General features: G+C 41.3%; 2 protein-coding genes across 4 annotated transcripts; one reads left to right on the forward strand and one right to left on the reverse strand.

Annotated features, from left to right (window-relative positions):
- Nucleotides 1–798: 798 nt before the first annotated feature.
- On the reverse strand, nt 799–9205 carry bap1 (BRCA1 associated deubiquitinase 1). Of its 2 annotated transcripts, none has more exons than XM_085353280.1 (17): nt 9021–9205; nt 8729–8758; nt 8580–8634; nt 8354–8486; nt 6863–6982; nt 6613–6674; nt 6350–6492; nt 5942–6020; nt 5721–5844; nt 5213–5354; nt 4938–5113; nt 3956–4089; nt 3375–3838; nt 3015–3244; nt 2740–2832; nt 1934–2006; nt 799–1584 (listed from the first exon to the last, which is right to left on the reverse strand). In XM_085353280.1, exons 1-17 carry the CDS (start codon nt 9055–9057, stop codon nt 1451–1453), a joined length of 2229 nt encoding a protein of 742 aa, XP_085209406.1. In that variant the 5' UTR covers nt 9058–9205; the 3' UTR covers nt 799–1450. The 2 variants fall into 2 exon arrangements, with proteins under 2 accessions (XP_085209406.1, XP_085209405.1); XM_085353279.1 differs by having other exon boundaries at nt 3015–3247.
- A 461-nt stretch (nt 9206–9666) lies between these two features.
- Nucleotides 9667–22450, forward strand: rad54l2 (RAD54 like 2). Of its 2 annotated transcripts, XM_085353276.1 has the most exons (22): nt 9667–9795; nt 11633–11831; nt 11980–12283; nt 12371–12507; nt 12604–12747; nt 12845–13077; nt 13201–13383; nt 13518–13651; nt 13726–13922; nt 14349–14691; nt 14799–14976; nt 15123–15353; nt 15463–15581; nt 15833–15951; nt 16231–16330; nt 16430–16635; nt 17036–17211; nt 18578–18774; nt 19139–19317; nt 19402–19491; nt 19577–19669; nt 20684–22450. In XM_085353276.1, exons 2-22 carry the CDS (start codon nt 11684–11686, stop codon nt 21688–21690), a joined length of 4518 nt encoding a protein of 1505 aa, XP_085209402.1. In that variant the 5' UTR covers nt 9667–9795; nt 11633–11683; the 3' UTR covers nt 21691–22450. The 2 variants fall into 2 exon arrangements, with proteins under 2 accessions (XP_085209402.1, XP_085209403.1); XM_085353277.1 differs by lacking the exon at nt 9667–9795 and having other exon boundaries at nt 11630–11831.
- Nucleotides 22451–23710: the final 1260 nt, after the last annotated feature.

The raw sequence follows: 23710 nt of genomic DNA on the forward strand, positions 1-23710 counted from the left end.
ACACAAACTAACATAAAATACCTGTCATGTTAAGACTGACAGTTTTACTTATGGGTGTAGCTCATGTTTTATAGATCAAAGACTGCTCACTGACTGCGATCATGAAAAACGAATGTATTTCATTTCATATGGGGTAAAATAGAAAATGTAGCTTTGAAGTGCAACAAAAAACTGTGGAAGAACACTGAGCTTGTTTGAGCAAAGACAAAATACTGATGCAACAAGGCTGACATTAAATATTTATATGAATAGAAATTTACATCTCAGACACTGTGCCACAACATAGTCTGACTGCAGTAAATCAAAAGTTCTATTCTGAATAGCTGTATTTAAAGCACAGTGTAGAATAATGGTGGGGATATAGCTACTGCAGGTGGGGTGTGGGTGACCACATGAAAAATGATGCCATTGTGCTGACCTTTATTTCACTGTAATTCAACCTGGATTATTTTCATTCATTTTTTTATGTTTGAAAAAAAAATGTGTGGGACCTGAGCCATTTGTCAGATTTTGAAGTGGGTCACACCACAAAAGGTTTGAGAACCACTGGTCCAAAGACAGATCTGCAAGGTCCCGCTCATCCCTGAATGATTGCTCTCCCTAGTGTGCATCGGCTGCCACTACAGTGCATTTACCTTTGTCTGATAATTACTACCACTTTAACACCTTTCTTTATTGTAGTATGAATTGGTGAGCACAAAGAACTCACCTCAGTATATAGGCAAGCCAATAAACAGATACGCCTCCAAAGAGACACTTTAATCTTTGCTAAAATGACAATAACTTAATTTCCTTTTTTAAATTTTTATTATTTGCAGGACAAACTGTACATATATATCCAGAGACCTTCGATTGAAAAAGACATTCCAGTGAAGAGAAAAACGTGATGAATCAGTCTGTGAGTGACTGTGCCATTGAGGTCTTAACTGTCCATATATATTACAATGATTACAAGTCTATTTTTTTATGTTATATAGTGAAGTTGCTACACTGGATATGCTGAAGTGCTGAGAATGACTAAAACATATTGTCCAAACATTCAATACTTTAAATACTTCATTGGCACTGTGAAAACGTCAAAGAGGGATACAACTGAGGAAATGCTGACTTGTTGTTACAAAAGTTTAGTGATATATAGAATTTTATAGAAATACAGAAGAAAACCATTTATTGTACTGACCACACAAAACTGTAGAGAATTAAAAAAAAAAAAAAAGCATCCAGCTTCACTTGGGACATGCCCTTTTTTTTTTTCCCCAGAGGCTGCATATAGCAATGGCACAGGTGGAAAATGTTACATTAAGTCTAAAATAGCATGTACAAATATGATAAAAGAAATTAACAAAAACGCAGCAATAACCTGCCTTCAGGAGAATGTTTCAGGAGTGAAGCCCCGCCCCCAATCCCATGGTGATTGCTTGCTGCTCTCAGAAGTTATGATTGTTCGTGTTTACTGGCGTTTGGCTTTATAAGGTCGGGAACGTTTCCTTCTATCGGGCTTCCTCTGTTTGTGCAAGCGGCCAATGCTCACTCCCTGCCGACGACGCACAGATATGTTCTGCTCCACAAGGCTAGCCAACATGCCTGCACAGGAATACCAGCAAAAGTTACAAAAATACCAACACGGCGCTTGTGTTTTGTTTGTTTGTGTAGAAAAATGTGTACTTCTGATTGAATGGGCACACAACTGAGTGCTTCTCATTTTGTTCTCTCATTCCTAAGATTCTTATTCTTAGTAAATACAGAAAAATGACTGACACTTTATATGAAGACATTCATAAATGTGGTAGGATTTAACTTGTACACAGTACTAGTGACCACTGAGAATTTATGGAATATAAATGAAATCTCAAGAGTTCCTAAAGGCTGGTTTAGACAGGAAGGGAAAAGGAATGCAAGATAAACTGTGATGGAATATGGCGATCAGCTTTACCTTCTTGGGCCAGCATTGATATAAAGGTGCAGATAAATTCATCATAATTGTGGGTTCTTCTTTGATCATCGATCTGAACACATGGAGGTAAAAAGAGAGAGAGATTTGATTATAATTGTATGTTTTTAAAAATGAGTCAAATAAATGATGTTAAATTTCTGTGAAAAAGTCTTCAACCACCCCTGATTTGTATTAGATTTTGCTAAGAAAATGGTAAAGCAGTGCAGTGTTTTACTGAAGCATGTGCAGAATGCATGGAAATACAGTATATACGGTAAAAACAGTCTGTTGAAAGTCAATATTTGCTATGACCACTTAAATTTTTCAACACGCCCTGAACTCTTAGGCAGTTTTCTTGTAATGTCATGTTAAAAAAAAAAAACAAAAAAAAAAAAACTGAAGCTCTTGTCAATTAGAAGCTTTCCAGATGGTAATACATGGTGGATGAAAAGCTAAAAGGTACTTTTAGATATGCTACACACTACTTTTAGCTACAGATGACTACAGACACTAACTGTTTAACCTCCTCTTTAGCATTTTTCATAGATTCACCCAAAGAAATTTGAATTAATGATGTGTTTTTGTGACAGGCTGCTAGTAAAGAAAAGTTGTTTACTATGTTTACACACAACACTGGATCATCCTTTGAGTTAGATGCCTTTTTATGCTTGAATGATTCATAGGTCAGTGTTAAGTGGCTTAAAAAATGAAAAGAAAAAGCACAAGCTTTTTTTGGCTTATTTGAAGCAACATATGAACAAAGGGGCAGTCTGAGACTTGTCACAGAACTGAAAACAAAAACCTACTTTGTATTTCTTCCTCTTTTCCACCTCTTCCTTTAGATGCACCTCATAATTGGCAATGTCAGCCTCTACACACTTGAGCAGTGCAAGCAGCTCCTGCAAAAGACAGAAAAATAAGACACTTTGTGTGTTCTAACATACGTGACTGGCAACGGCTCATTAATTGTCAGCACAAGCAAAAAGAAAAGTACTGTGACATAAAGATAAGTTGCGGGGGTTGATAAACATGAGTAACAGTGTACACAGTGGAATAAATCCTGGTGATTTTATGGACTTACTTTGGGTGAATACTTATCCCCAAGAGGCTTGCTGTCTGCAGGAGTTTCCACGGTGTTGAGCCTTTCCTTGCCTGGTTTCACCTCAGCTCTATCTGTGCTCCCTTCTTCCTTCTTCACCTCTGCAGACGGTCCCTCATCTCCTCCTTTCACGCCTTCCTTTCCGTCTGCCTGCTCTTTGTCTTTCAACTTCTCAGGAGTGCTGGGCCTCTTTGTGCCATCAGCAGCCGAATCTGCTGTACAGGTGACACATGTGTTTACTTCCATGTCTAAAATTATTTACATACTTGAACTGAAAGGATTACCTGAACAGAGGCTTTTAAACTACCTAATGTAAAGTCATTAATGACCCTGTCTACTCACCAGATGGAGGGAGAGTATAGATGGTTCCATCCTCCTGTAGATGTAGCAGGGCAACACTGACAGAGGGGCCGAGCTCCCGTACGGCACGGTTATGTCTGGAGTCGAGCCTCAGCATCTCATCTTCTCCAAACAGCACGCGAGACAGATGGGAAGCGACCGGACTGGATGGGCGTGTGGCAGCCTGGGAGCGAGCCGGAGAGCGCAAGGGGGAGTTAAAGGCGCTGCCAATCTCAGAGGCTGTATCAGTGCTCTCGTTGCTGGGTGTGGGGGAAGGTTGTGAAGCAGATGTGATGCAAATGCCCCCGGTGCGACCCTCAGTGCGGACAGACAGAGGTGTATTCAGGGCATCTTTTCTTTGAGCCTCCTTTTTTAGTTTCTCAGCCAAAACACTGAGGGCAATCTGGCTCTCCATTCCAGTCGCAACCCGTCCCGTCCTCGAGCGTAGGCTTGCCTTCCGCCTAAACCTAAAAAGAAAGAGTGACATTTACAAACACAGATTAAAAGAGCTTTAGCTTCAGGTCGGATCACAACAGGAAAAATAAAACAAAATCATCCGCCAGAAACAAATCTCCAATACTTGCCTGCTGGATGTCCCTGCAGAGCCAGTCATCTCTTCCTCCTCCTCATCATAGTCATCTTCATCATCTGAGTAAGGGGGTTGAGGAGGGCCTGGCATCCGAGAGCGTCCGACACCAGCCGCAAGATCTTCCTCCTCCTGTCAACCAGAGTGTTTAATAAAGTGCCACAAAATTAGCCCCGCTCCCCCTTTTTTTTTTCTTTTTCTAAGAATGTTTTTAAAGGAAATGTAAAGGCCCTAAAATAAAATCTGTAAAGTGAGTTAAAAGTTTAAGTGCAGAGCTAGCATGTTTTTAAATAGCAGCAGCTTTTTAAATAAGGCCCAGTGTGCCGGACACACGACACTTTAGAGAGTGCAGGATGCAGAGAAGCAAGAAAAGAGAGAAAGCTTTACATAATTTGGCATAATATAGTTTCCATAATATTCGCCACCTAACTCTTGACTCTACTGCATGAAACAGCTAAATTGGAACCATTTCTATAAGCATCCACATAAACTGCTACATAATTCACATTTCAAGGGAAAAGGACAATAAACATTAAAAAAAAAAAAAAAATCCAAGTTACCCTTTACCTTATAACGGCAAAGTGTGTAAACTGTGTGTCACTGTGATCTCATTGTTTGCTTGTTTTTTGTCACATATTTGAATAAACTCAACGTCTCTGAGGCTTAAATCAGTGGCCGGACAAAAAAAACAAAAAACAAAAACCCAAAACAGTCATACATTACAATAAAAATATCTAAAATGGCCACATAGATGATGGCTGTTCATTCCGTCTTCTTCTCCTTTCAGCTGCTCCCTTTAGATTTCCCACCAGCAGATCATCTGCCTCCATCTCACCCTATCCAAAGCATCCTCCTCTGTCACACCAACCCTCTACACATCCTCGGTCTCTACGTGAACCTTCTCTGTGGTCTTCCTCTTTTCTGTGCTAAAAAAAACGAAAATGCTAATTAGCTAAACACTTCTCTGACCCACTTCTTACCTGCATTGGAGACTTGGCATAGTTGTGGTTGTCCAGAAAGGCGGGCAGACGTTGAACAATGGGATTGGAACTAGTGACTTGCTGGGAACCTCCTCCGGTGGGGACTGGTGGTTTGCCCATGACCTTAGTGTTTCCTGACGAGCTAGTGGTGTCCTTGGACTGAACCCCTGAGTCGTCTGTTGTATATTTATGCTTCGGTTTAAAGTTTGAGCCGACTACACATTTTAAAGGAATAAATTAGAATGAAATAGCAGAAAGAGAGCCGACCGCTTTACCTGAAGATGCGTGTTCACCTCCTTGGGATGTAACTGGGTCTGCATCTGCTTCTTTCTTGACTGTGACGCTGCTTTCATCTGGAGAGGAAGAGCCTTGCTGCTTCTTGTCATGGACAAGCTCGGGCTGGGTGAGCCGGATCATCTGATTGGTGCGACAACATATTTTAATTGCATTCTCAAAAGAAAAAACAAAAACAAAAAAAGTCCATACATTTATTTTATGCGGGCTCTTCTTTTGGAGATCTTCCTCCCATTACAGCGGGAGGGTAACCAGATTTTTGGGTCTCAATCTGTAGTATTGCACAGTACCTTACGGTATAAGGCAGCTATAGTTTACTGTACACCGATGCTGTAAAATTAAAATTAAACATTTTAGCCCCATGCATTTCTTTTAAAATTTTCCCTTGGACAATAAAAAAAAAACAAAAAAAACTTGAAGGCTAATATGCTCTCAGTTAATTGGACTTTGGGGATTGTAATTGGCCTGCAATCAAACTCAATTCCTGACCTTCTGTAGACCCTCCAGCACAGTCTGTCGATTTCGTTTTAATATTTCCAGCTTGGACTCGTACTTCATTCTGCGGTCAGGCACCACTGCCATCAGGTTAAAGCGGATATCATGGTATGGTTCGCTGAAAAAAAAGCAGTGCAGCAGCATAATAATGAAGCCTTAAGGGTGACTGTAAAGCTAAAGCACAGCTACTTGAAGCTAACTGATTTAGGACTCACCCAGCAGTGGCCAGTCCAATCCTCTCCATAATAACACGCCGTGCCTTATCAGTCCATTCCTCCTCCTCACCCCAGGGTCCTGAAATATTGTGGTGGGTTATAGTTCATTTAAACAGCAATTTCCATAAAGTGAGTGCTCAACAACAGCATGGTTCAGTTCAGTTTAAAAAAAAACAAAAAACTTCCATACGGAGAAATTAAAGGAGAGTCAATTTGTTTTGTTTGCATGATTACTTCAGAAAAGGCACTGCTTTATTTAAGACGCCAAGAACTCTCGGTCAGTGTTTGCATTTAGCATAGACTCTCAAACAACCAATGAGGTTATCCCGGAATTCAGACTCTTTAATGGATTAAAAAAAATAAATAAAAAATAGAATAATGAAAGAAAAAAAGTCTCCCGAGTCTCACCGTGGTCAATGGGATAAGCCTTGAGCCCATCAAGCTCAAAGAGGCGGTCTTTGATGGGCACATAGCTAACAAAGTGGAAGGCTTCCATGGTCCGCACTGCACTGATCCCGTTCTGTTTTTCTGGCAAGTGCCTAGGCTCCGGTCTCCATAGAAACACGGAAAGAAAGCTTGAGAAACTGACGAATGCACAAAGCTTGACATCTCCCACAGTGTGGCAGACCAATCACAGAAGATTTGAGAAGGAATCACTGACTGAAACCAACCTGGCATGGCTGTTATGTGCTCTAGCAAGCTCTGGGGCATTTCCTATTGCATAACCTTTGCTCTGAAATATACATAATTGAGAGTTACACATGACGATACGGAAGAAGCAGTTCACTGTTGACAGAAACGTAAAAAGCATGTTTAGGTTACCTTAATTAATACATCCCCCACAGTAACCACAGTAAGCTACTTATATGATTTTTTTTTTGAATGAATAGAAAGGGCCAGTGAGTGAGAGGGACAACTTACTTCTGGACTAAAGCCTTTTGTAAAAGCTTTCATGCGACTAAGGGTGGTGCCAAGCTCAACTCCACTGCAGTTCAGAAGAACACTCAGCAAAGCATGGGTGGCGCATGAATTCGGTATCAGCTAGATATAAAAGTGACAACAAGCACACATGTAAAATTAGACCACCTTATTCTTTTTTTACTTTATAGTAACATATGAAAGTGTAGATGTGGATTTTAAAGGGCTGGAATCTAAATGTGTTAAAGGGCTTCTTTTGTTTTGGGTCACTTGTGATTGAATCCAGTTTTGAAGTTCAGTTTTTCTGTTCTGTGGTTTTGTAAGCATGTTATTTACAGGGTACTTAACAAAATTACATTTTTTAACAAATGATAAAATCTTTAGTTGATTAACAGCATTTGATCAAAAGAACAAAGATATAAAATATACAGAAAATATTTTAGTTAACTTTTTTAAAATTAAATACTAAACACAGCGAGCAGGCCTAACATTATGACTCTCTGGCTAGTATAGCATTGGCTCCCTGACCCCCTGAAAGTGTGCTGTGCTATCTGGCACAGAGATGGCCTCAAACCAAGGTTAGTGGTACATGTCAACGTAACATCCACATGAATGGCAGGACCAAAGGTTTCCCAGCAGAACATTGCTTAACACATTACACTGCGTCTGCTGGCTTGACTTCTCCCTATCCAGACATCCACATTATGTAAAAGAAAACATGGTTGGACAAAGCTCCCTTCCTCCATTGCTCTGTGGTCTAGTTCTGATGCTCTTATGTCCATTGTTGGCACTTTCAGTGATGGGAAAGAGTAAGCATGGCTACCCTGACTATTCTGCGGCTATGCAGGCTTTGTTTTGGAGATGCCCTGACCCAGTCATCTAGCGATCACAATTTGGTTCCTGTAAAACTCACTCAAATCCTTGTGCTTGCCTATTTTCCTGATTCTAACAAATCAACAATGGGGACAAAATGTTCACCTGCTCCCTAATAAATCCCACAAACTAACAGGTGCCATAATGAAAAATAATCATTGTTCGCATGATCTCTCAGTGGTCATAATGTTATGCCTGATCGGTGTACATCTACATATTATCTATTATATAAAAAATGCAAATAATGCAATTTATGACCCAAACTTTGTTCGAGCACTAAGTTATATCCAGCTTTAATTAGCATTAACAAAAATAATTCTTTTAGTCAACTGCACAAAAAAAGTTCATTTTTACAAGTTTACAGAAAATGTATGCTATTTGTCCTGGTTTTTGTAACTTAAATGAATAAAAATTAAATGACAAAAATTAAATAATTTTTAGTTACACACACACACACACACACACACACACACACTATACATTAATTTTGCTCACCTGTGAGAAAGAACTAGTCTAGTTAGAGAGTGGGCAAACTTTATAGCTTGACACCTCATACGGAATTTAAAACAAGCCTAACAGCTTTAAATGTTGTCATAATAGTACTACGAGAAAAGCACTCACCTGATGAGCAAAAAACATATCATTTACAATTTCCTCATCAATGACTGACGTTTCATCCACCAGTGTATTAACTTTCCTCCTGGATCTACGTTCCTCAATCCACTTGAAGAGGAAGATAAAGCCATAGACTGGGCTGAAAAATATAAATATAAAATACATGAATCCATTTAGACAGTTTGAGTGCTAAACCCAGATTTGCCCCGAATGATCCCCCAAAATCACAGACCTCTGACATTTGCTTTGGAGATCATAGATTTCCTCCACCTGTACCCCCTTGACACCTACGAAATAGAAACACAAGGAAATAGCATGATTTGTTTTAGGAGGACTCCACAGATCTACTGGTATTCACTGAAAACCAGCACAGATACTCACCGAAATCTTCCACCAGCAGAGTGAACAGTCCTGCAATTATAAAGCATTTAAGGTTCAATAACGAAAAATAAAAACAGACAACACATGCCACTTTCACTGCTATCCTCTCTCTCTATATTCAATGTTTCGCCCGTCTTTACTGACATGACCATCTTGCACAACACAAAGCCTATTGGCATCCTACTTGCAAAGGTTTTAAACTCGTATTAGTTCATTGAAAAGCTAAATTGTGCCTCTGGCTTCATGTGGGAGCTAACGTTAGCTAGCTACGCGGTCCGTCGAAATTGCTCACCCGGATCGCTCTCGAGCTCTAGCCACCCTTTATTCATATTTGCATCTATGGGCAGCAGACTAATATCTAAGAGGTTCTCCAGTCCATGTCAGAACGTAGGGTGGAAATCTTAGCCGTATCCATTAACAAATCCGCTGTGTAGAGTCCCTAGGTAAACACAATAGAAAGAAGCCTCCTACATAATACGCGAACAAGAAACGACGGTTCGTCGCGAAAAACAGTCCGACTGGCAACTTCCTGAGCGAGAGCAACGACGAGCGGTCAACCAGGCATGGCGATAACGTCTAACATAACATAACCCATAAAAACTACACATAGAATTGTATAAATATCAGCGAGTTTGATGCTATGATTTAAACCATGAAACCTTCGGGGAAACAACCAGGTCCCTGATTATAATAGTAGCGACTATAAAACCGCGACGTTTGTCCAAAAGCAGCAGTAGAGGACCAAAATTTGGGGGGGGCATCTTTAATGTGAGTACAATAAACAGAACTATGGTTACATTAATAAGCTTACTGTAATGCGTAATATCCTAACCCAAAACTGCAAGTAAGAACGGATACCACGACCCCTGGGAAATCCGGCTAGTTAGTCGGAACGCAAGTTAGAGTAGTCTCTACGGGGACAGTATTTATGGTCACACTGGAAAAAATTGGAAATTAGCAACGTTTTATCAGTGCATTTACACAATTACCGTGCTTATTTGATTGAGTAATAGTTATATGCACTAACATACTGGCGTCTTAAACAGCACAGTGTCCGCTTATATAAGGTAAGCTCAAGTTTACGTTTAAATGACGCGTCTTAGTTAGCCGAGTGTGTTAGCTTTGCTCTAAGATGAGTTAGCATTAGCTGCTGGGACGTTACACCTACACAGTATTAGATCGCTATCTCGCCCGAACAGAGCAGTCGGTTCTGCAAAAAAAGCCGCTGCTCTTCCAGCACAAGTCACAGATGGGTCTCAGCCCGTCCCACCTCTGCCGCTCATGGGCCGTGGAGGTTACCGCTGACCCTCGGGGGCTGAAAATGCGTTTGTTGTTGTGTAATTAGCTAGCACATTGGTCTGCTAACATAGCCGACAAACAGTAACATTTTTTGTGGATGCAGTAATGCAGCCCAACAATAAGCCGTCTGACGACAGGTGCTTGATGTTAATCTTTTAAAAGAAAAATGCATAACATCTTACAGAGGTGGCTGCAAGCTGTCGCCATCCCGGGCTTAGAAGCCTTTTGGAAAGAGGGGGAGGGGGTTCGGGGTTTTTCTCCCGTGTGAATGAATACTCGTATTAATTTCATCTATGGACCCGGAAGGTAATAAAACAAGAAATACGAAAGCTGAAAACGAAGTATATAAGAACTGAACCTAATTTCTGTCCTTCAGACAGACTGTAAACGCTAAACTTGTGAAGTTCTCCGGTATCAGACATCAGGTCTGCAGCCTTGACTTCACCTAGTGAACACGTTTTTTGTTTTTTTTGTTTCTTTTTTTATTTTTTGCAGAACTTAATAACAGCTTCATTATCATTGAACATGTACCGCGCTGTCCTCTAATTGTTGACGATCATTGTACGATTGAGTCTTTTAAAAACGTTTAATGTAGTTATGGCTTTTGGATAAAAGACGCACAAAACAAAATCAAACCTTTGTTTTTTATGTCCTGAAACGTCTGGGCTGCAGTTCAAACTGAATGTGTCAACAACGGGATGCCTTTTTTGTGATGCTCTGGGTTTTGTTTTTTTGTTTTTGTTTTTTTTAGTTGATGTTAAGTATAAACCTCTTTTAGAGAAGGGAGACCCTTTGGAAAGCTTTCCTCTCTACCGCTGTGCAGCTAACCACACACAGTCACAGTATAATGAAATTTATAAAAGTATAATGCATAATGAAAGGACACAAGTTTTGGGATGAGGCAAACTTATTGCAGGATTATTTAAAAGAATTCAGATTTCTGTCTTAGATTTTGAAACAGTTGAATGTGTCCTTTTTATGGCCTATTTCTCCTTTGAATAGTGTTTATTGCTCTATCATTGCAAGATTATGAGATGGAGAGAGGAACAAATCCAGGTTAAGTAAAGAGGAACCACAACTCAATGGCAAATAAGTTTTTTTACACTGTTTTAACAATATTTACTGTAAAAACATGTAAAGGTCTCTGTAAAATACATAGCTGCTCTTGGTTTGTAAATATATGTCTCAAAGTGCACAGCACTGTGAAAAAGTACTTTCCATCTTTCTGATTTTGTTTTTTTGCCCCATTCTTCTTTGTAGAATTGTTTTAATTCAGCACAGTGGAGGGTTTTTGATCATAAACAGCCTGTTTAAGGTGATACCAAAGCATATCGGTCTGCTTTAAAATAGTTTTTCACACAGGGCAGGTAGGTTTGGATAGCTTTCTTTCTTTAATAAAAGCATTTTGAATTTACTTTGGTTAATATATTTTTTGGATTATCTGAAACATGTATGCAAAAATCAGGAAGGGGATAAATACTTTTTCATGTCACTGTACATTCCACATGTTCTGGTTCCAACAATGCAGGGGATTTCTTTTTTCTTTTTTTGCTAACTTATCACCTTTGTTGTAATGTAAAGATTGGATGTGCCTCATTATTGCAGGGCTCCTGATGAAGGTGTGCAGGTAATACTTTGAGAGCCCCGTAAGACGCCATGTCTGAAGAGGCAATTTCAGAAAGTGACCTGGAGGCCAGCCTTAACAGTGAAGAGGAGTATTTAGAAAATGAGGAAGAGGAAGACAATGAAGACATGGAGGAAGATGAGGATGAAAATGATGGAGATGATGAAGACGACAGTGTTGGTATGTGACAAATTAACTTTGTGCTTTTACCTCTTAATATTCAGATTCATTTCAGGCATCAAATTCAGCAGTTTTGTTCTCTTAAGCCAAAGATCTGTAGCAAATATTAACTAGTATTCAACTTCATTACTGGCTGCTCCCTTGTTAGATCGACCTGCGAGTGCCCAGAGCCGGACAGAAACGGGTCAGGATGACAGGGACTCCACCTCAGCTACCTCCGGAGAGCCTTCTTCCGAGCCTCCATCTCAGCCTGCATCCCGCCCATCCTCCAGGGCCCCTTCCAGACCTGCCTCTCGTTCTCCAACAAGCCCAGAGAACTCGAGCAAGAGTGGGCCGCCTTCCAGCAAAACAAAGAAACAGAAAGCCTCTAAACTGAACAAATCCTCAAAGTCTCTGAAAGGCTCCAAACCTTCAAAGCCATCTAAGCCTGCACACATGAGGAAGAATATCAGGTACAATTATGTTTCTATGATTTCTAGGTATATTTCCTAATAAATCTTTGCTTGTGTGTAACCAGAAAGTTTTCTCTGTGCTTATAGAAAGCTGCTGAAAGAGGATCAGCTAGAGGCTGGAACCAAGGCTGCTCAGCAGGAAGAGATGGAGAGGCGGAAACGTCTGGAGCAGCAGAGGAAGGACTTTCCTACACCAGCTCCAGCTGTCCCTGACTCTCAACTAGGTGACTTTCTAAGACTGAATTGTAAACAGTATTTCAGTTTGGCAGCTTTCATAATACTCAGTTTCTAAGTTTCCCATTCCCTTTCCATCTTTCCAGCAGTGGAGACTGCTTCAATTTTAGGAGAAGTGTCTCACTTAGTCCCTGGTCTCCTGAGCAAGCAGGATGTGATCTGTCTGGACAGCAGTGGTGAAGAAGATGAAAAAGCGGAGCCAACGTTGCCCGGACTTCCCATTAGAGATGGTGAGATTGATGATAGTTCTGTGCAGTTGTAATTTCTTATTTCCAAGTTAATTTCGATGATACTAACCCAATGTTTACTTCACCAATGACTTCACAGATGTAATTGAGCTCAGTTCTGGGGACGAAGACGCCCTGCAGATAAGCAGTGAGTCGGCTGATGAAGATCCTGATGGTGCCCATGGGACAGAGGAGAGCAGTGGAGCACACATCAACGATGATCTGAACCTGCCTGATGTTCAAGGTCGAGTGCTGGTTAATATCAATCACCCTGCAGAGGAGAAAGACATTTTCCTGGCCCCACAGCTGGCCAGGGCTGTCAAACCTCATCAGGTATAGCTGCCATCTCATACAGCTCATATGCTTGCAGAGCATAAATCTTTGGTAACATTAAAAAAAAAAAATCATAGTCCAGCTTGTTTTATTGCTTAACCTTTTCTTTTCTTCATCTCTAAGATCGGGGGAATCCGGTTTCTCTATGATAACCTCATTGAGTCTCTGGAGCGCTATAATACCAGCAGTGGCTTTGGCTGCATCCTTGCTCACAGCATGGGGCTGGGCAAAACATTGCAAGTCATTTCCTTTATTGACATCCTGCTGAGGAACACTGAGGCCCACACTGTGCTTGCTATTGTCCCTGTGAGTAATCAGTGTACACGGGGTTTAAAAAAAAAAAAAAAGTAGTTATGTAAGTTGCACATTAATGTTTCCTGAAATAACAGTTATGTTAGGATTAAAGTAACATTCCACATTTTTTGTTTCCTTCATACAAGGTGAACACACTTCAGAACTGGCTAACAGAGTTTAATCTCTGGCTCCCACCTCAAGAAGCCCTCCCCCCTGACACCAACCCCACATTCGTCACTGGCCGCACATTCAAAGTTCACATTCTCAATGATGAGCACAAGTATGTAACTTAGTGATTTGTGTGCACTGTGAAATATTTGAGCTGTTTAATCATGTTGACTATGTGACCTGCAGAACAACGCTGGCCAGGGCCAAGGTTGTGGAGGAGTGGTCTAGAGATGGAGGTGTGTTGCTCATGGGTTATGAAATGTACCGGCTGCTGTCCATGAAGAAGAGCTTTGTGATGGGCAAGAAGAGGAAATCAAAGAAGCCTGCCGGACCAATCATCATTGACCTGGATGAAGAAGACAGACAGCAAGAGCTCATGAAAAGTAAGTACAAGTATAAGGAGCCGTTGGAAACTATACAAACATCTATGTAGATGTTCCTTGTCACTCTAACACTGTTTGAGTCATTGAATTGGACCTTATGACCATGATCTGTTAATTGTACCCGCGGCTATACAAGGAGTCATATTGTACTACTTAATGTTACTTAGCACAAGTTCTCAGGTATCTGTGACTGTGCACAGCACCCATACAGTGAGTGAACGTGCCTTTCTACCCATGCTTGTTAACATTAGCTGATAACTTAGCACTCCCTCATCTTATCTAAATAAGTCACTTAAAGCTCAGAAAAAACTTATGGCAGCAGCGATAAAGCTAAAGCCGAGACTTCTAAACGAGCCAGTGACATGCTTCCATCTTTTGTATGCAGTTTACACTTTCATCTGTTTAATTTTCATCCTTTTTCTTCAGGTATTGAGAAGGCCATAGCACGGCCCGGCCCAGACGTAGTGATCTGTGATGAGGGCCATCGCATTAAGAACTACCACGCCAGCACATCCCAAGCCCTAAAGAACATCCGGTCCAGACGCAGGGTAGTTCTGACAGGTTACCCCTTGCAGAACAACCTTATCGAATACTGGTGCATGGTGGACTTTGTCAGACCTGACTTTTTAGGCACACGCCAGGAGTTCAGCAACATGTTTGAGCGTCCAATCCTAAATGGTCAGTGTGTGGACAGCACTCCTCAAGATGTTCGCTTGATGCGCTACCGTAGTCACGTGTTGCATAGCCTGTTGGAGGGCTTTGTCCAGCGGTAAGCTTTCAGTCAGGCTCAGAAATTGAACATTGTGAAAACGAAGCATACTAATATGGAAGTTGCTTACCTCACCACGTTCACGGGAGTGCTTTTTTTGTTTGCAGACGAGGTCACGATGTGTTGCGAGACCAGCTTCCCACGAAGGAGGAGCATGTGATCCTGGTACGGCTCTCCCCCATTCAGAGGGCACTCTATACAGAGTTTATGAAACGCTTTCGAGAAGCAGGGAACACAGGCTGGCTCGGCCTCAATCCACTCAAAGCTTTCTGTGTTTGCTGCAAGGTAAGACTATGGATTTTTTTTTTTTTTTTTTAACTAAAACCCCTGTTTACATTGGGGAGCTTTTTTTTTTCCTTCTTCTTCATCTTATCTGAGTTGCTAAGTCCTGTGTCGTCGTCGTCATCATCATCATCATCTTCTCCATCTAGATCTGGAATCACCCAGACGTCCTCTATGAAGCCCTGCAGAAAGAGAATCAGGCCAACGAGCAGGACCTGGACCTCGATGACATCACTTCAGCTAGCAACCCTCGCTGCCCTGCACCCGGTGCTGGCCTCAAATCCAAAGTAGCAGACTCAAGCAACAGTAAAGTCAACAGCACTCTGCCACCACTCAATTCCTCTCAGGACAGAGCCAATCAAGTCATCACATATGAATGGGTATGTCACGAACATAGAGCTTGGCATGACATTTTTAGTGTCACTGTTTAACAAACACACAGTTTAAAATATGCCAGCAGCATGCCTAAAGGTTTGTTCTATACTTTAGGCAAAGGACATAATGTCCAACTATCAGACAGGAGTTCTGGAGAACTCTGCCAAGATGGTTCTGCTCTTCCATTTGATTGATGAGAGTGTGAGGAGAAGAGACAAGATTTTGGTCTTTAGGTAAGTCCTCTGCCCCATGCACAGGGCATTAAAGACAAATCCACCAATAAGAAGCTTATAGAAGACACTGACTGCAGTTTGCCTAATTAACCTCATTTTTCTAGGTTTTCTGCGTCTTTTCAGGTTACTTTAACAATTACCCCACATTCTGAACTTTCTTGAAAACAAACCAATTACTGGTCATAGCCATAAAAGTAAGCACACTTACTTTGCTTAGCCCTTACAATCTGTTTTTGCTGTATTTCCATTAGCCAAAGCTTGTCCACCTTGACGGTCATTGAAGACTTCTTATCAAAGAGACCCATGCCGCAGGGCATTGCCTCCACTGATGGCCAGAGCCAGAACTGGGTTCGCAACCTCAATTACTACAGTGAGTCATCCAATCTGTGCCCTCTGCAGAAAATGCGCTCTTCAACACTGAAACCTCAAAGTTGTGATTGCCTTTATTGATTTGGTGTCCCTGGCTGCAGTTTCTATAGTATTGGATTCCTCCACTCATTATATTCTTTTGTGGAGAAGACAATGTATTCTATAGGAATTTGATGAAAATGTTCCTAAACTCAGTATCTCTTCTTCTCTTCACAAGTTAAAGTGTGTTCAGGTGTTTCACTGTAAAGAGATGCTATACCCCTGCTTTGTGTGTCTGCAGGACTGGATGGAAGTACATCTGCCTCAGAAAGGGAGCGGCTTATTAATCAGTTTAATGATCCAGAAAACAGCTCAACACGGGTCTTCCTGCTTTCTACCAGGTATAAATCTCTGCATTCGCTTCATTTTTTTCTCTCTCACCTTTTCTCATTAATTATTTATTTAACATTTATTTGTTATTCTTTTTTTGTGTATTTCAGAGCGGGCTGTTTGGGGGTAAATTTGATTGGCGCAAATCGCGTCGTCGTGTTTGATGCATCGTGGAACCCCTGTCACGATGCCCAGGCTGTGTGTAGGGTTTACCGATATGGTCAGAGAAAGCCCTGCCACATTTACCGCCTCGTCTGTGACTTTACCTTGGAGAAAAAGATCTACGACAGACAAGTCTCCAAACAGGGCATGTCGGGTAAGGGATTTCTTAATCTGAACAAGAGCTGTTAATCGTTACAGTGGACAGGTACTTCACTTGAGCCCTTATAAAAGCTCTGGTCTTGCCCCAGTTACACAGACCTAGAGACCAAGTAGCAACCATATACTGAAATGTGTGTTCCCTGACTGGTTGGAGTGTGCTTGTTGGTACTTGGTGTGAAATTGATCCCCAAAGCCAGAGTTACACAGGCCTAGAGACTGAGCAGTGATCTAGTGATAGCAACGGGTTACTGGCAGTTGCTACCAAGGCACTGGTTGCAACAAGGTGTATGGTGCTGCACCAAAAATTTTCTTGCCATTGCTTTGCTTTGTTGCTTTGTTACTAACATCGACTGGTATTTCTCAAATGCTGAAACTTTGTTTCTGTGCCTTTAAAGACCGTGTGGTTGATGACCTGAACCCAGTGCTTAACTTTACTCGTAAGGAGGTGGATTCGCTGCTGCACTTCGTTGAGGAGGAGCCTGAAGCTGAGAAAATCCTTCTAGAATCCCTGGCAGTATATGAGCCAGTGATATCTCAAGCTTGTCAGCTTTATCCACGTCTCATCTCCAAGGTACTGTTGCAATAAAGTTGTTACTTATATTCCACAGACTCAAAAGCACCTCCTATTTCAAAGTACAGTAGGAGGTGTAGTTAGTGGAATGTTGTGCTATGATATATTAAAAGAAAACTGTCAAATTTTCAGATTTTGCTATTGCTTAACTCATTCACTGCCAGCCATTTTCAAATCAGGTAACTCCCCACTGCCAGGGTTTTTGAGCATTTTTACTCATTTTTGAAGAGCCACAGAAAACTGTGTGTTATGATCATATAAACGCTGAACCTACCAAAATGAAGAACAGACTCTTCTTACATCCAAAAAAAAAGCTTGTTTCTACCATTTTCCATTCTTTAGTAATCAGCTGTAGAAGAGAGGTGGGTTCCACCAAAAATGCCTGTTTTGACCAAAAAAAGGGAGAAAACGAGCTTTTTGTGAAAAATACATTTCAAGCAGAAAAGTGCCTTTGACACTAATATTTCTTGCTTTGTGACACCTCTAACATATAAAATAGTTTTTCACTTCTATAAAACAGAAATAACACTGAGAAAGTTTATGTTGTATCAAAACAATTTATTTACAAATATATGAAAAAATAAAATTCACTGACAAGCTGCCCGAGGTTGTATTCTGGCCCCTCCCATTGAAAAACGTAATTGACGTCTATAGACGTCAATGGCAGTGAATGAGTTAAGTAAGAATATTAAAAAAAAAAAAGAAAAGGGGGGGGGAAAAGCACCTCCTATTTCAAAGTACGGTAGGAGGTGTAGTTAGTGGAATGTTGTGCTATGATATATTAAAAGATAACTGTCAAATTTTCAGATTTTGCTATTGCTTAAGTAAGAATATTAAAAAAAAAAAAAAAGAAAAGGGGGGGTAAAAGCAGTGGTTCTTTTTCTTATAAGCTGACTGTAAGTCCAATAAAAGCTCCCAACAAGAATTAGTTGCCAGCCAGCTCTCCTGCTGAGTTACAGCTGAACCACCGAAGAGCAAAGTCTTAACTGTGCGGTGAATGAGTAAGCAAAAGAAAAATCCATCCATCCATTCATTTTCTTAACTTCTTTACCAGTTCAGTGTCATATGGGGTCTGAAACCCTATCCCAGCTGTCATAGGACGAGAGACAAGGTACACCCAGTTTATCGCTGGGCAAATACAAGTTGGGATAGACAACCATTCATGATCACATTCACACTTATGGCCAATTTAGATCACTAGTTGACCTAATAACTCCTGATACTGTGTAAGGAGGCCATTTTTAAAAAAACATGGTACTCAGAGAGTCCTGATTGACTGCCGAGCGTGTGTGGCATGTGAGAGAGCTGCCTCTTCATGAAATGCGGCATCGCTGATATTTGATTCAGTTTCAATTAATTTCAACAGCTACCTTTCCACCACGAGTCTCTGCTGGTGGACCGGAAAGAGTCGAAATTGACCAAAGCAGAGAAGAGAGCTGCTAAGAAGAGCTACGAGGATGAGAAACGAGCCTCTGTACCTTATTCCCGTCCATCATATGCCCCCTATTACCCAACCAGTGATTATCCGCTCACAAACATACCAGCATTTACCCAGCGTGGATGGTGAGTGCAAGTCTACAGTGTTTTGTTTTGCATTCATTGAATGTTAGTTTTTGATTTTCTTTTGAAGTCATTACTACACTAAGTATCTTGCATAATATAATTTAAAAAATCACTCCAGGTTCGGCAAAGTCTGAAAAAAATGGTAGCTTTGATTGCCTCTTTTTTTTTTTTTAATTCTACCTGCGTTTCTCATCTCTTTCTAATGAATTTCCAAACTACAACCAGAGAGTGTGTGTGTGTGTGTGTGTGTGTGTGTGTGTGTGTGTGTGTATTCGTGTGTGTGTGTATTCGTGTGTGTATTCGTGTGTGTATTCGTGTGTTCATGTTCAAGTTCATCTAATAAGTTCAGCCTTCATATTTGCAGGCGTCCCATGACACGGCCAGATGACAAGCCCGTGGCAAGTGTCAGGCCAATTCAGTCAACACCAATACCCATGATGCCTCGCCAGGTCGGCATGGGCATGGTTGGCTCTTCCGGCAGTCTCCCTGTCAACTTTCTCCAGAAAGCCGGTGTTTACGTGCAGAGGATTGTCACCACAACAGGTTATTATGATGTTTTTAATGTTTAAATCACAATAAATAAATAAATGATCAGATATTACATCCGCCATTTGTCTGGATTCACAGATATAGTGATCCCAGGAGCCAACAGCTCAACAGATGTTCAAGCTCGAATCAGCGCAGGAGAGAGCATCCATGTTATCAGAGGATCTAAAGGTTGGTTCAGTGCTGTGTTAAGAACTCTGTGCATACAAACACTCATTTAAACGTCTCTCTTCACTTACTCTTTTCTGCAAAGCAGGTACCTACATCAGAACAAACGATGGACGAATATTTGCCATTCGATCTGGAAAGATCAGTCGACCTGTAGCCGGGGGTTCTGCTGCTTCAAGAGGTAGGGGTTTTCCTCTTCATTCAGATGTTTTGTCTCATTCATAAGACAAGTATTTCTTATCTGATTAATCAGTGGAATAATCAGTAGAACACTTGATTTCTAAAATAATCGATAGCTGCAGTCTTACACTTAATCAAATTTAGATATTTCTCTTCCGGTCTGTAATGCTGTTTATCCATCCAAGTTGGGTACATCAGACACAAGGCCCAGGGAACAAGGCCAGAATTGACCTGGCAGGGACTCCAGTCTGGCCCACCTGATGTGATTGGAGCATCTAAAGGAGGGCATAAATATTGGACTTTTAACAGTATTGTTATATAGCATTTCCTACGGATAAAGACCTCCCACATGGCTATTCATGGCCTCCTGAGAACCGAGGAAACGACTAACTTTCAGTTGGCTGGTTCTCAGAAGGATAGTACACCAAAGTAATTGAATAATAAATAAATAAATAATTTTAGATGACAGTGAAAAACTGGAACTTTTCTATCTACAATAGAAAATGTAGTTTTGTTTTGCTTAGTTTTTTTTGTTTTTTTACAAAGTGTAGTTAATGTGCAGTTAAACTTCCTTAGTCTGATGGAAAAGGGAGTTTCTTTGGTCTTGCCGACTTAATATCAAAGTGGGTTGTATGTGGCCCTCGATGTAAAACAAGTTTGACATCCCTGATCCAAGTCATTTAGGTAAGACAGAGAGTATGTAGGACCTACTTTCTTTTTGGATGTATGTCTTTGATTCTTTGAGGACCCCATTTCATCTTGTTCCATTATATTTAAGAGAAGTTGGACAAACTGGGGAACTGTAGAAAAAAAGGTGAATTTGATTTGAGGGTGAACTGTCCCATTAATCAGTGATCACATTTGTGCAATGCACTACATTAAGTTTTTTAACAAGATTTTCAACTTATAACTTTGTCATTTTCTTTTCAGGATTGACCTTTCAAAATTAAATTCCCCAAAGACGGGAACCCTGTATAAGACCCCTGACATGTCTGCATTTCTGTCTTCTCTACAGACACCCAGGGTTCGGGGATCCGACCAGTCAGTAATGGCTGTTCTTCCCCTGTGGATCAAAACCAACGTTCCCCCAACGACGAGCAGCGACCCTCTTCTCCCTTAGGCACGGAGATCCTCAGAGAGCTCAGCCATTACACCTCATCCACAGGCGACGCTGCTGCTGCTGGAGCAGGGAACGATTTGGCGTCGCCGTCAGACATGTCATCTGTGCCGTCGGGAGATGGAAATGCTTCACAAAACTTTCAGGCCCGCGATCTCAGTAGGCTCGGTGACGACCTTCTGAGTTCATCTTTAGAGATGCGAGGCACCAAACGCAAGAGTACTGAAAGTCAGGGAAACGCACAAATGGGAGACAAATGTACTTCTGCTGCAGCTCATTTCCCTGCGCTTTCAGGTGGGCTCAGTTTTCCTCCAGTGGGTCTGAACTCATCCCTACTTGGGAACCCTGGTCACATGAGTCACCCACTTCTAATGGCTGGTAGTGGTGGATCATCATTCCTACAAACACCAGGACAAACACTGGCTGACCTACAGACCATATTTCCCTCTGCAGGCACAGACCTACTGAGACAACCTGCCACAGGGAACGGGCACCTTCCCACCCCCTCCTCTTCCTCTCTGTCCACTATTTTCTCCTCTGCCTCTACGACCATTCCTATGTCATCTACATCCTCAGCAACAACTTCTTCCTCCCTACCATCTGGTTCTCTGCCTCGGTACTTGATGAACCCCAACATGGCTGGCCTGCTTTCACCAAGGTTCCCCCTCACCTTCAGTCAGCCATTGCTCTCTGAGCCGAGGTTGTTCTCCACGCCTCTTCTCTCAGGGTCAGGGGGGTTTTCTGCACCCAACTCCAGCTCGGCTACATCCAGCTTCCTGTCCCACTTCAACAATCCCACTTCCAGCCTGTTGGGGGCAGCTCTGACCCAACCAGACAGACATCAAAGTACAGAGAACGGCGGTGACAGTTCAGATGATGATGTTATTGAGGTGACAGGACAGTAAGTCAGGAGTCTCAGAAAGTGCTGGCAAGGCAGTTACACACATACACACCTGTTTAACCTAAAGTGCATTAGGAATGGGAATATTTAAATCTTTTATGCAACTAAATCAACGAAATTCTGTTGTACCCCCCAAAGTTGCGTGCTATTTTCTGAATTTGCTCTCAGAATGCAAATGAAGAGAAAAAAGTGCAACTTGATTAGATTGAAATGCATAAATAATAAAACGTCTCAGGAAGGATTTATGTTAATCCTGAACCTCTTAAATAGAACGAAGTTACCTGCTTTGACTTTATTTGGCAGTGTTTCACTTATGACCGAGCAAACAGTGGAACTGAATTCCCATTTCTAATGATGTCATTAAATGTCACACATCAGGACGCACACAAACAGCTCATACCTTATTGACTTTCCAGAGTCAAGAGTTACAAAATCCTCATGCTGACTGTCCCAAGTTGTTGAGCTGGAGCAGCAGAGCAGTGGGAACAGACCTTTGTCATACAGGGACCAGCCGAATCTTTCAGGGAGGCAAAACAGCCTCTTTGTGCTACGTTTTAAAGCAAGGCTATGCCTGCAGTTTTCTTTCCTCTGACTTCAAATGAAAGTGATTTGAAACTTTTTTTTTTTCATGGCCAGTTTCTTATTAAAAAGTGTAACAAAACTGGAACGCTACATGCCACAATAATGAGTAACACACAGTAGCTAATGGGTGGAGGGGATTGTGAAAATCCCCAATATATTGAGAGATGATTCTTCAAGGCTCACCTTTAACAACAGGAATTTTAGGCTTTCAAGCATATTTTAGTCTTTAGCAGTTTGATAGACATTGTAGCTCCCCTGTTAAAGGATATGTGTGATACTATAATTGAACATGTTGATACTTTGTAAATAAACAGTCATTATCATTGTTTATATTGCAAGTCAATACTGTGCAGTGTGTAGATTTTGGTCGTAAGGAAATGGTTTATTAATACGGTGACAGTCATCATGATAAACCCACCCTGAGGATGCTGGGGAAGCAAATTTCTGTTTAACTTTGTATTTTTTTTTCCCTTAAAATTAAAGTGAATGTACTATCATGCTAGCCTTTGATAACACAGGGGCAGGGACATGGATTTGGACTGTGTTCTTTCATTTTTAGCCTTAAATAGACACAAAGGGGTCTTCAGTCTTAGCATTTATCTTATTTTTTACAAATCCGTCCTACTGACATTTAGACCCTCGGCGCAAAACTCAAAATACAAATTTAAGGTAGATTTTGACTGGAAGCCAAAAGGAGCTCAAACCAAGGTTTAATGTTGCTAGCTTATTCGCAGAAGCCTGTCATTTCTCCTCCATTGCAGTTCTTACTGAAGTGTCCCCACCATTTAATTCACGACTACTCAGTGAGCTTACACAACATGTAATCTCAGCTGCAGTAACTGTATTAGGGTTTTTCTTTCTGAGAACAAACGTTACCTGAGCTATAGAAACCATTGCATTCATGCAGCCTGAGAGCATCAAAATGTCGCTAACGTAGCCACCAACCATCAAACTAGATGTAACTACCCTTTCGGTACAACCGCCTGTGACTGTGGCAGAACCGGGTCAGGTGATATGGTGGCCTTACAAAACTGACAGTGCCATAATGTGGTAGCTTTTCACCTCAGTGCAGTGCAGTGTAAGTAGCTTCTGTCAGTAGTGTCAGTCAGTGTAGATATGCAGTGCTTTAGGGAGTTTGGGTCTTCACTGTTCTCCGTAGCCTTGTGTGTCTGTGTTATCATGTCACCTTGAGCTAATTAGTTTTAGGAAAGTCGCTTTCCTATGTTGGTAAACTAGGCTAGATGCAGTGCTTATTAGCCTTTAGAGACACTGGATAACCTGAGACAACAGTTGAGTTACGTTATTCGTATGCGTTTTTTTCTGGGGATCTTCTCTCTCCCCTGTTGAGTGTTCTTTATTTGCTGCAGGCTTCCTCTGTCAGCTTGGATACTTTTTTTTCCTCCCCCTCCAGTTTTTCTTGAACACATCTTGGGAACTTGTGA

Source organism: Diplotaxodon limnothrissa, linkage group LG5 (genome assembly GCF_057381915.1).
Source record: "Diplotaxodon limnothrissa isolate DT_005_m linkage group LG5, D_limnothrissa_male_GT1.1, whole genome shotgun sequence".
Taxonomy (NCBI): domain Eukaryota; kingdom Metazoa; phylum Chordata; class Actinopteri; order Cichliformes; family Cichlidae; genus Diplotaxodon; species Diplotaxodon limnothrissa.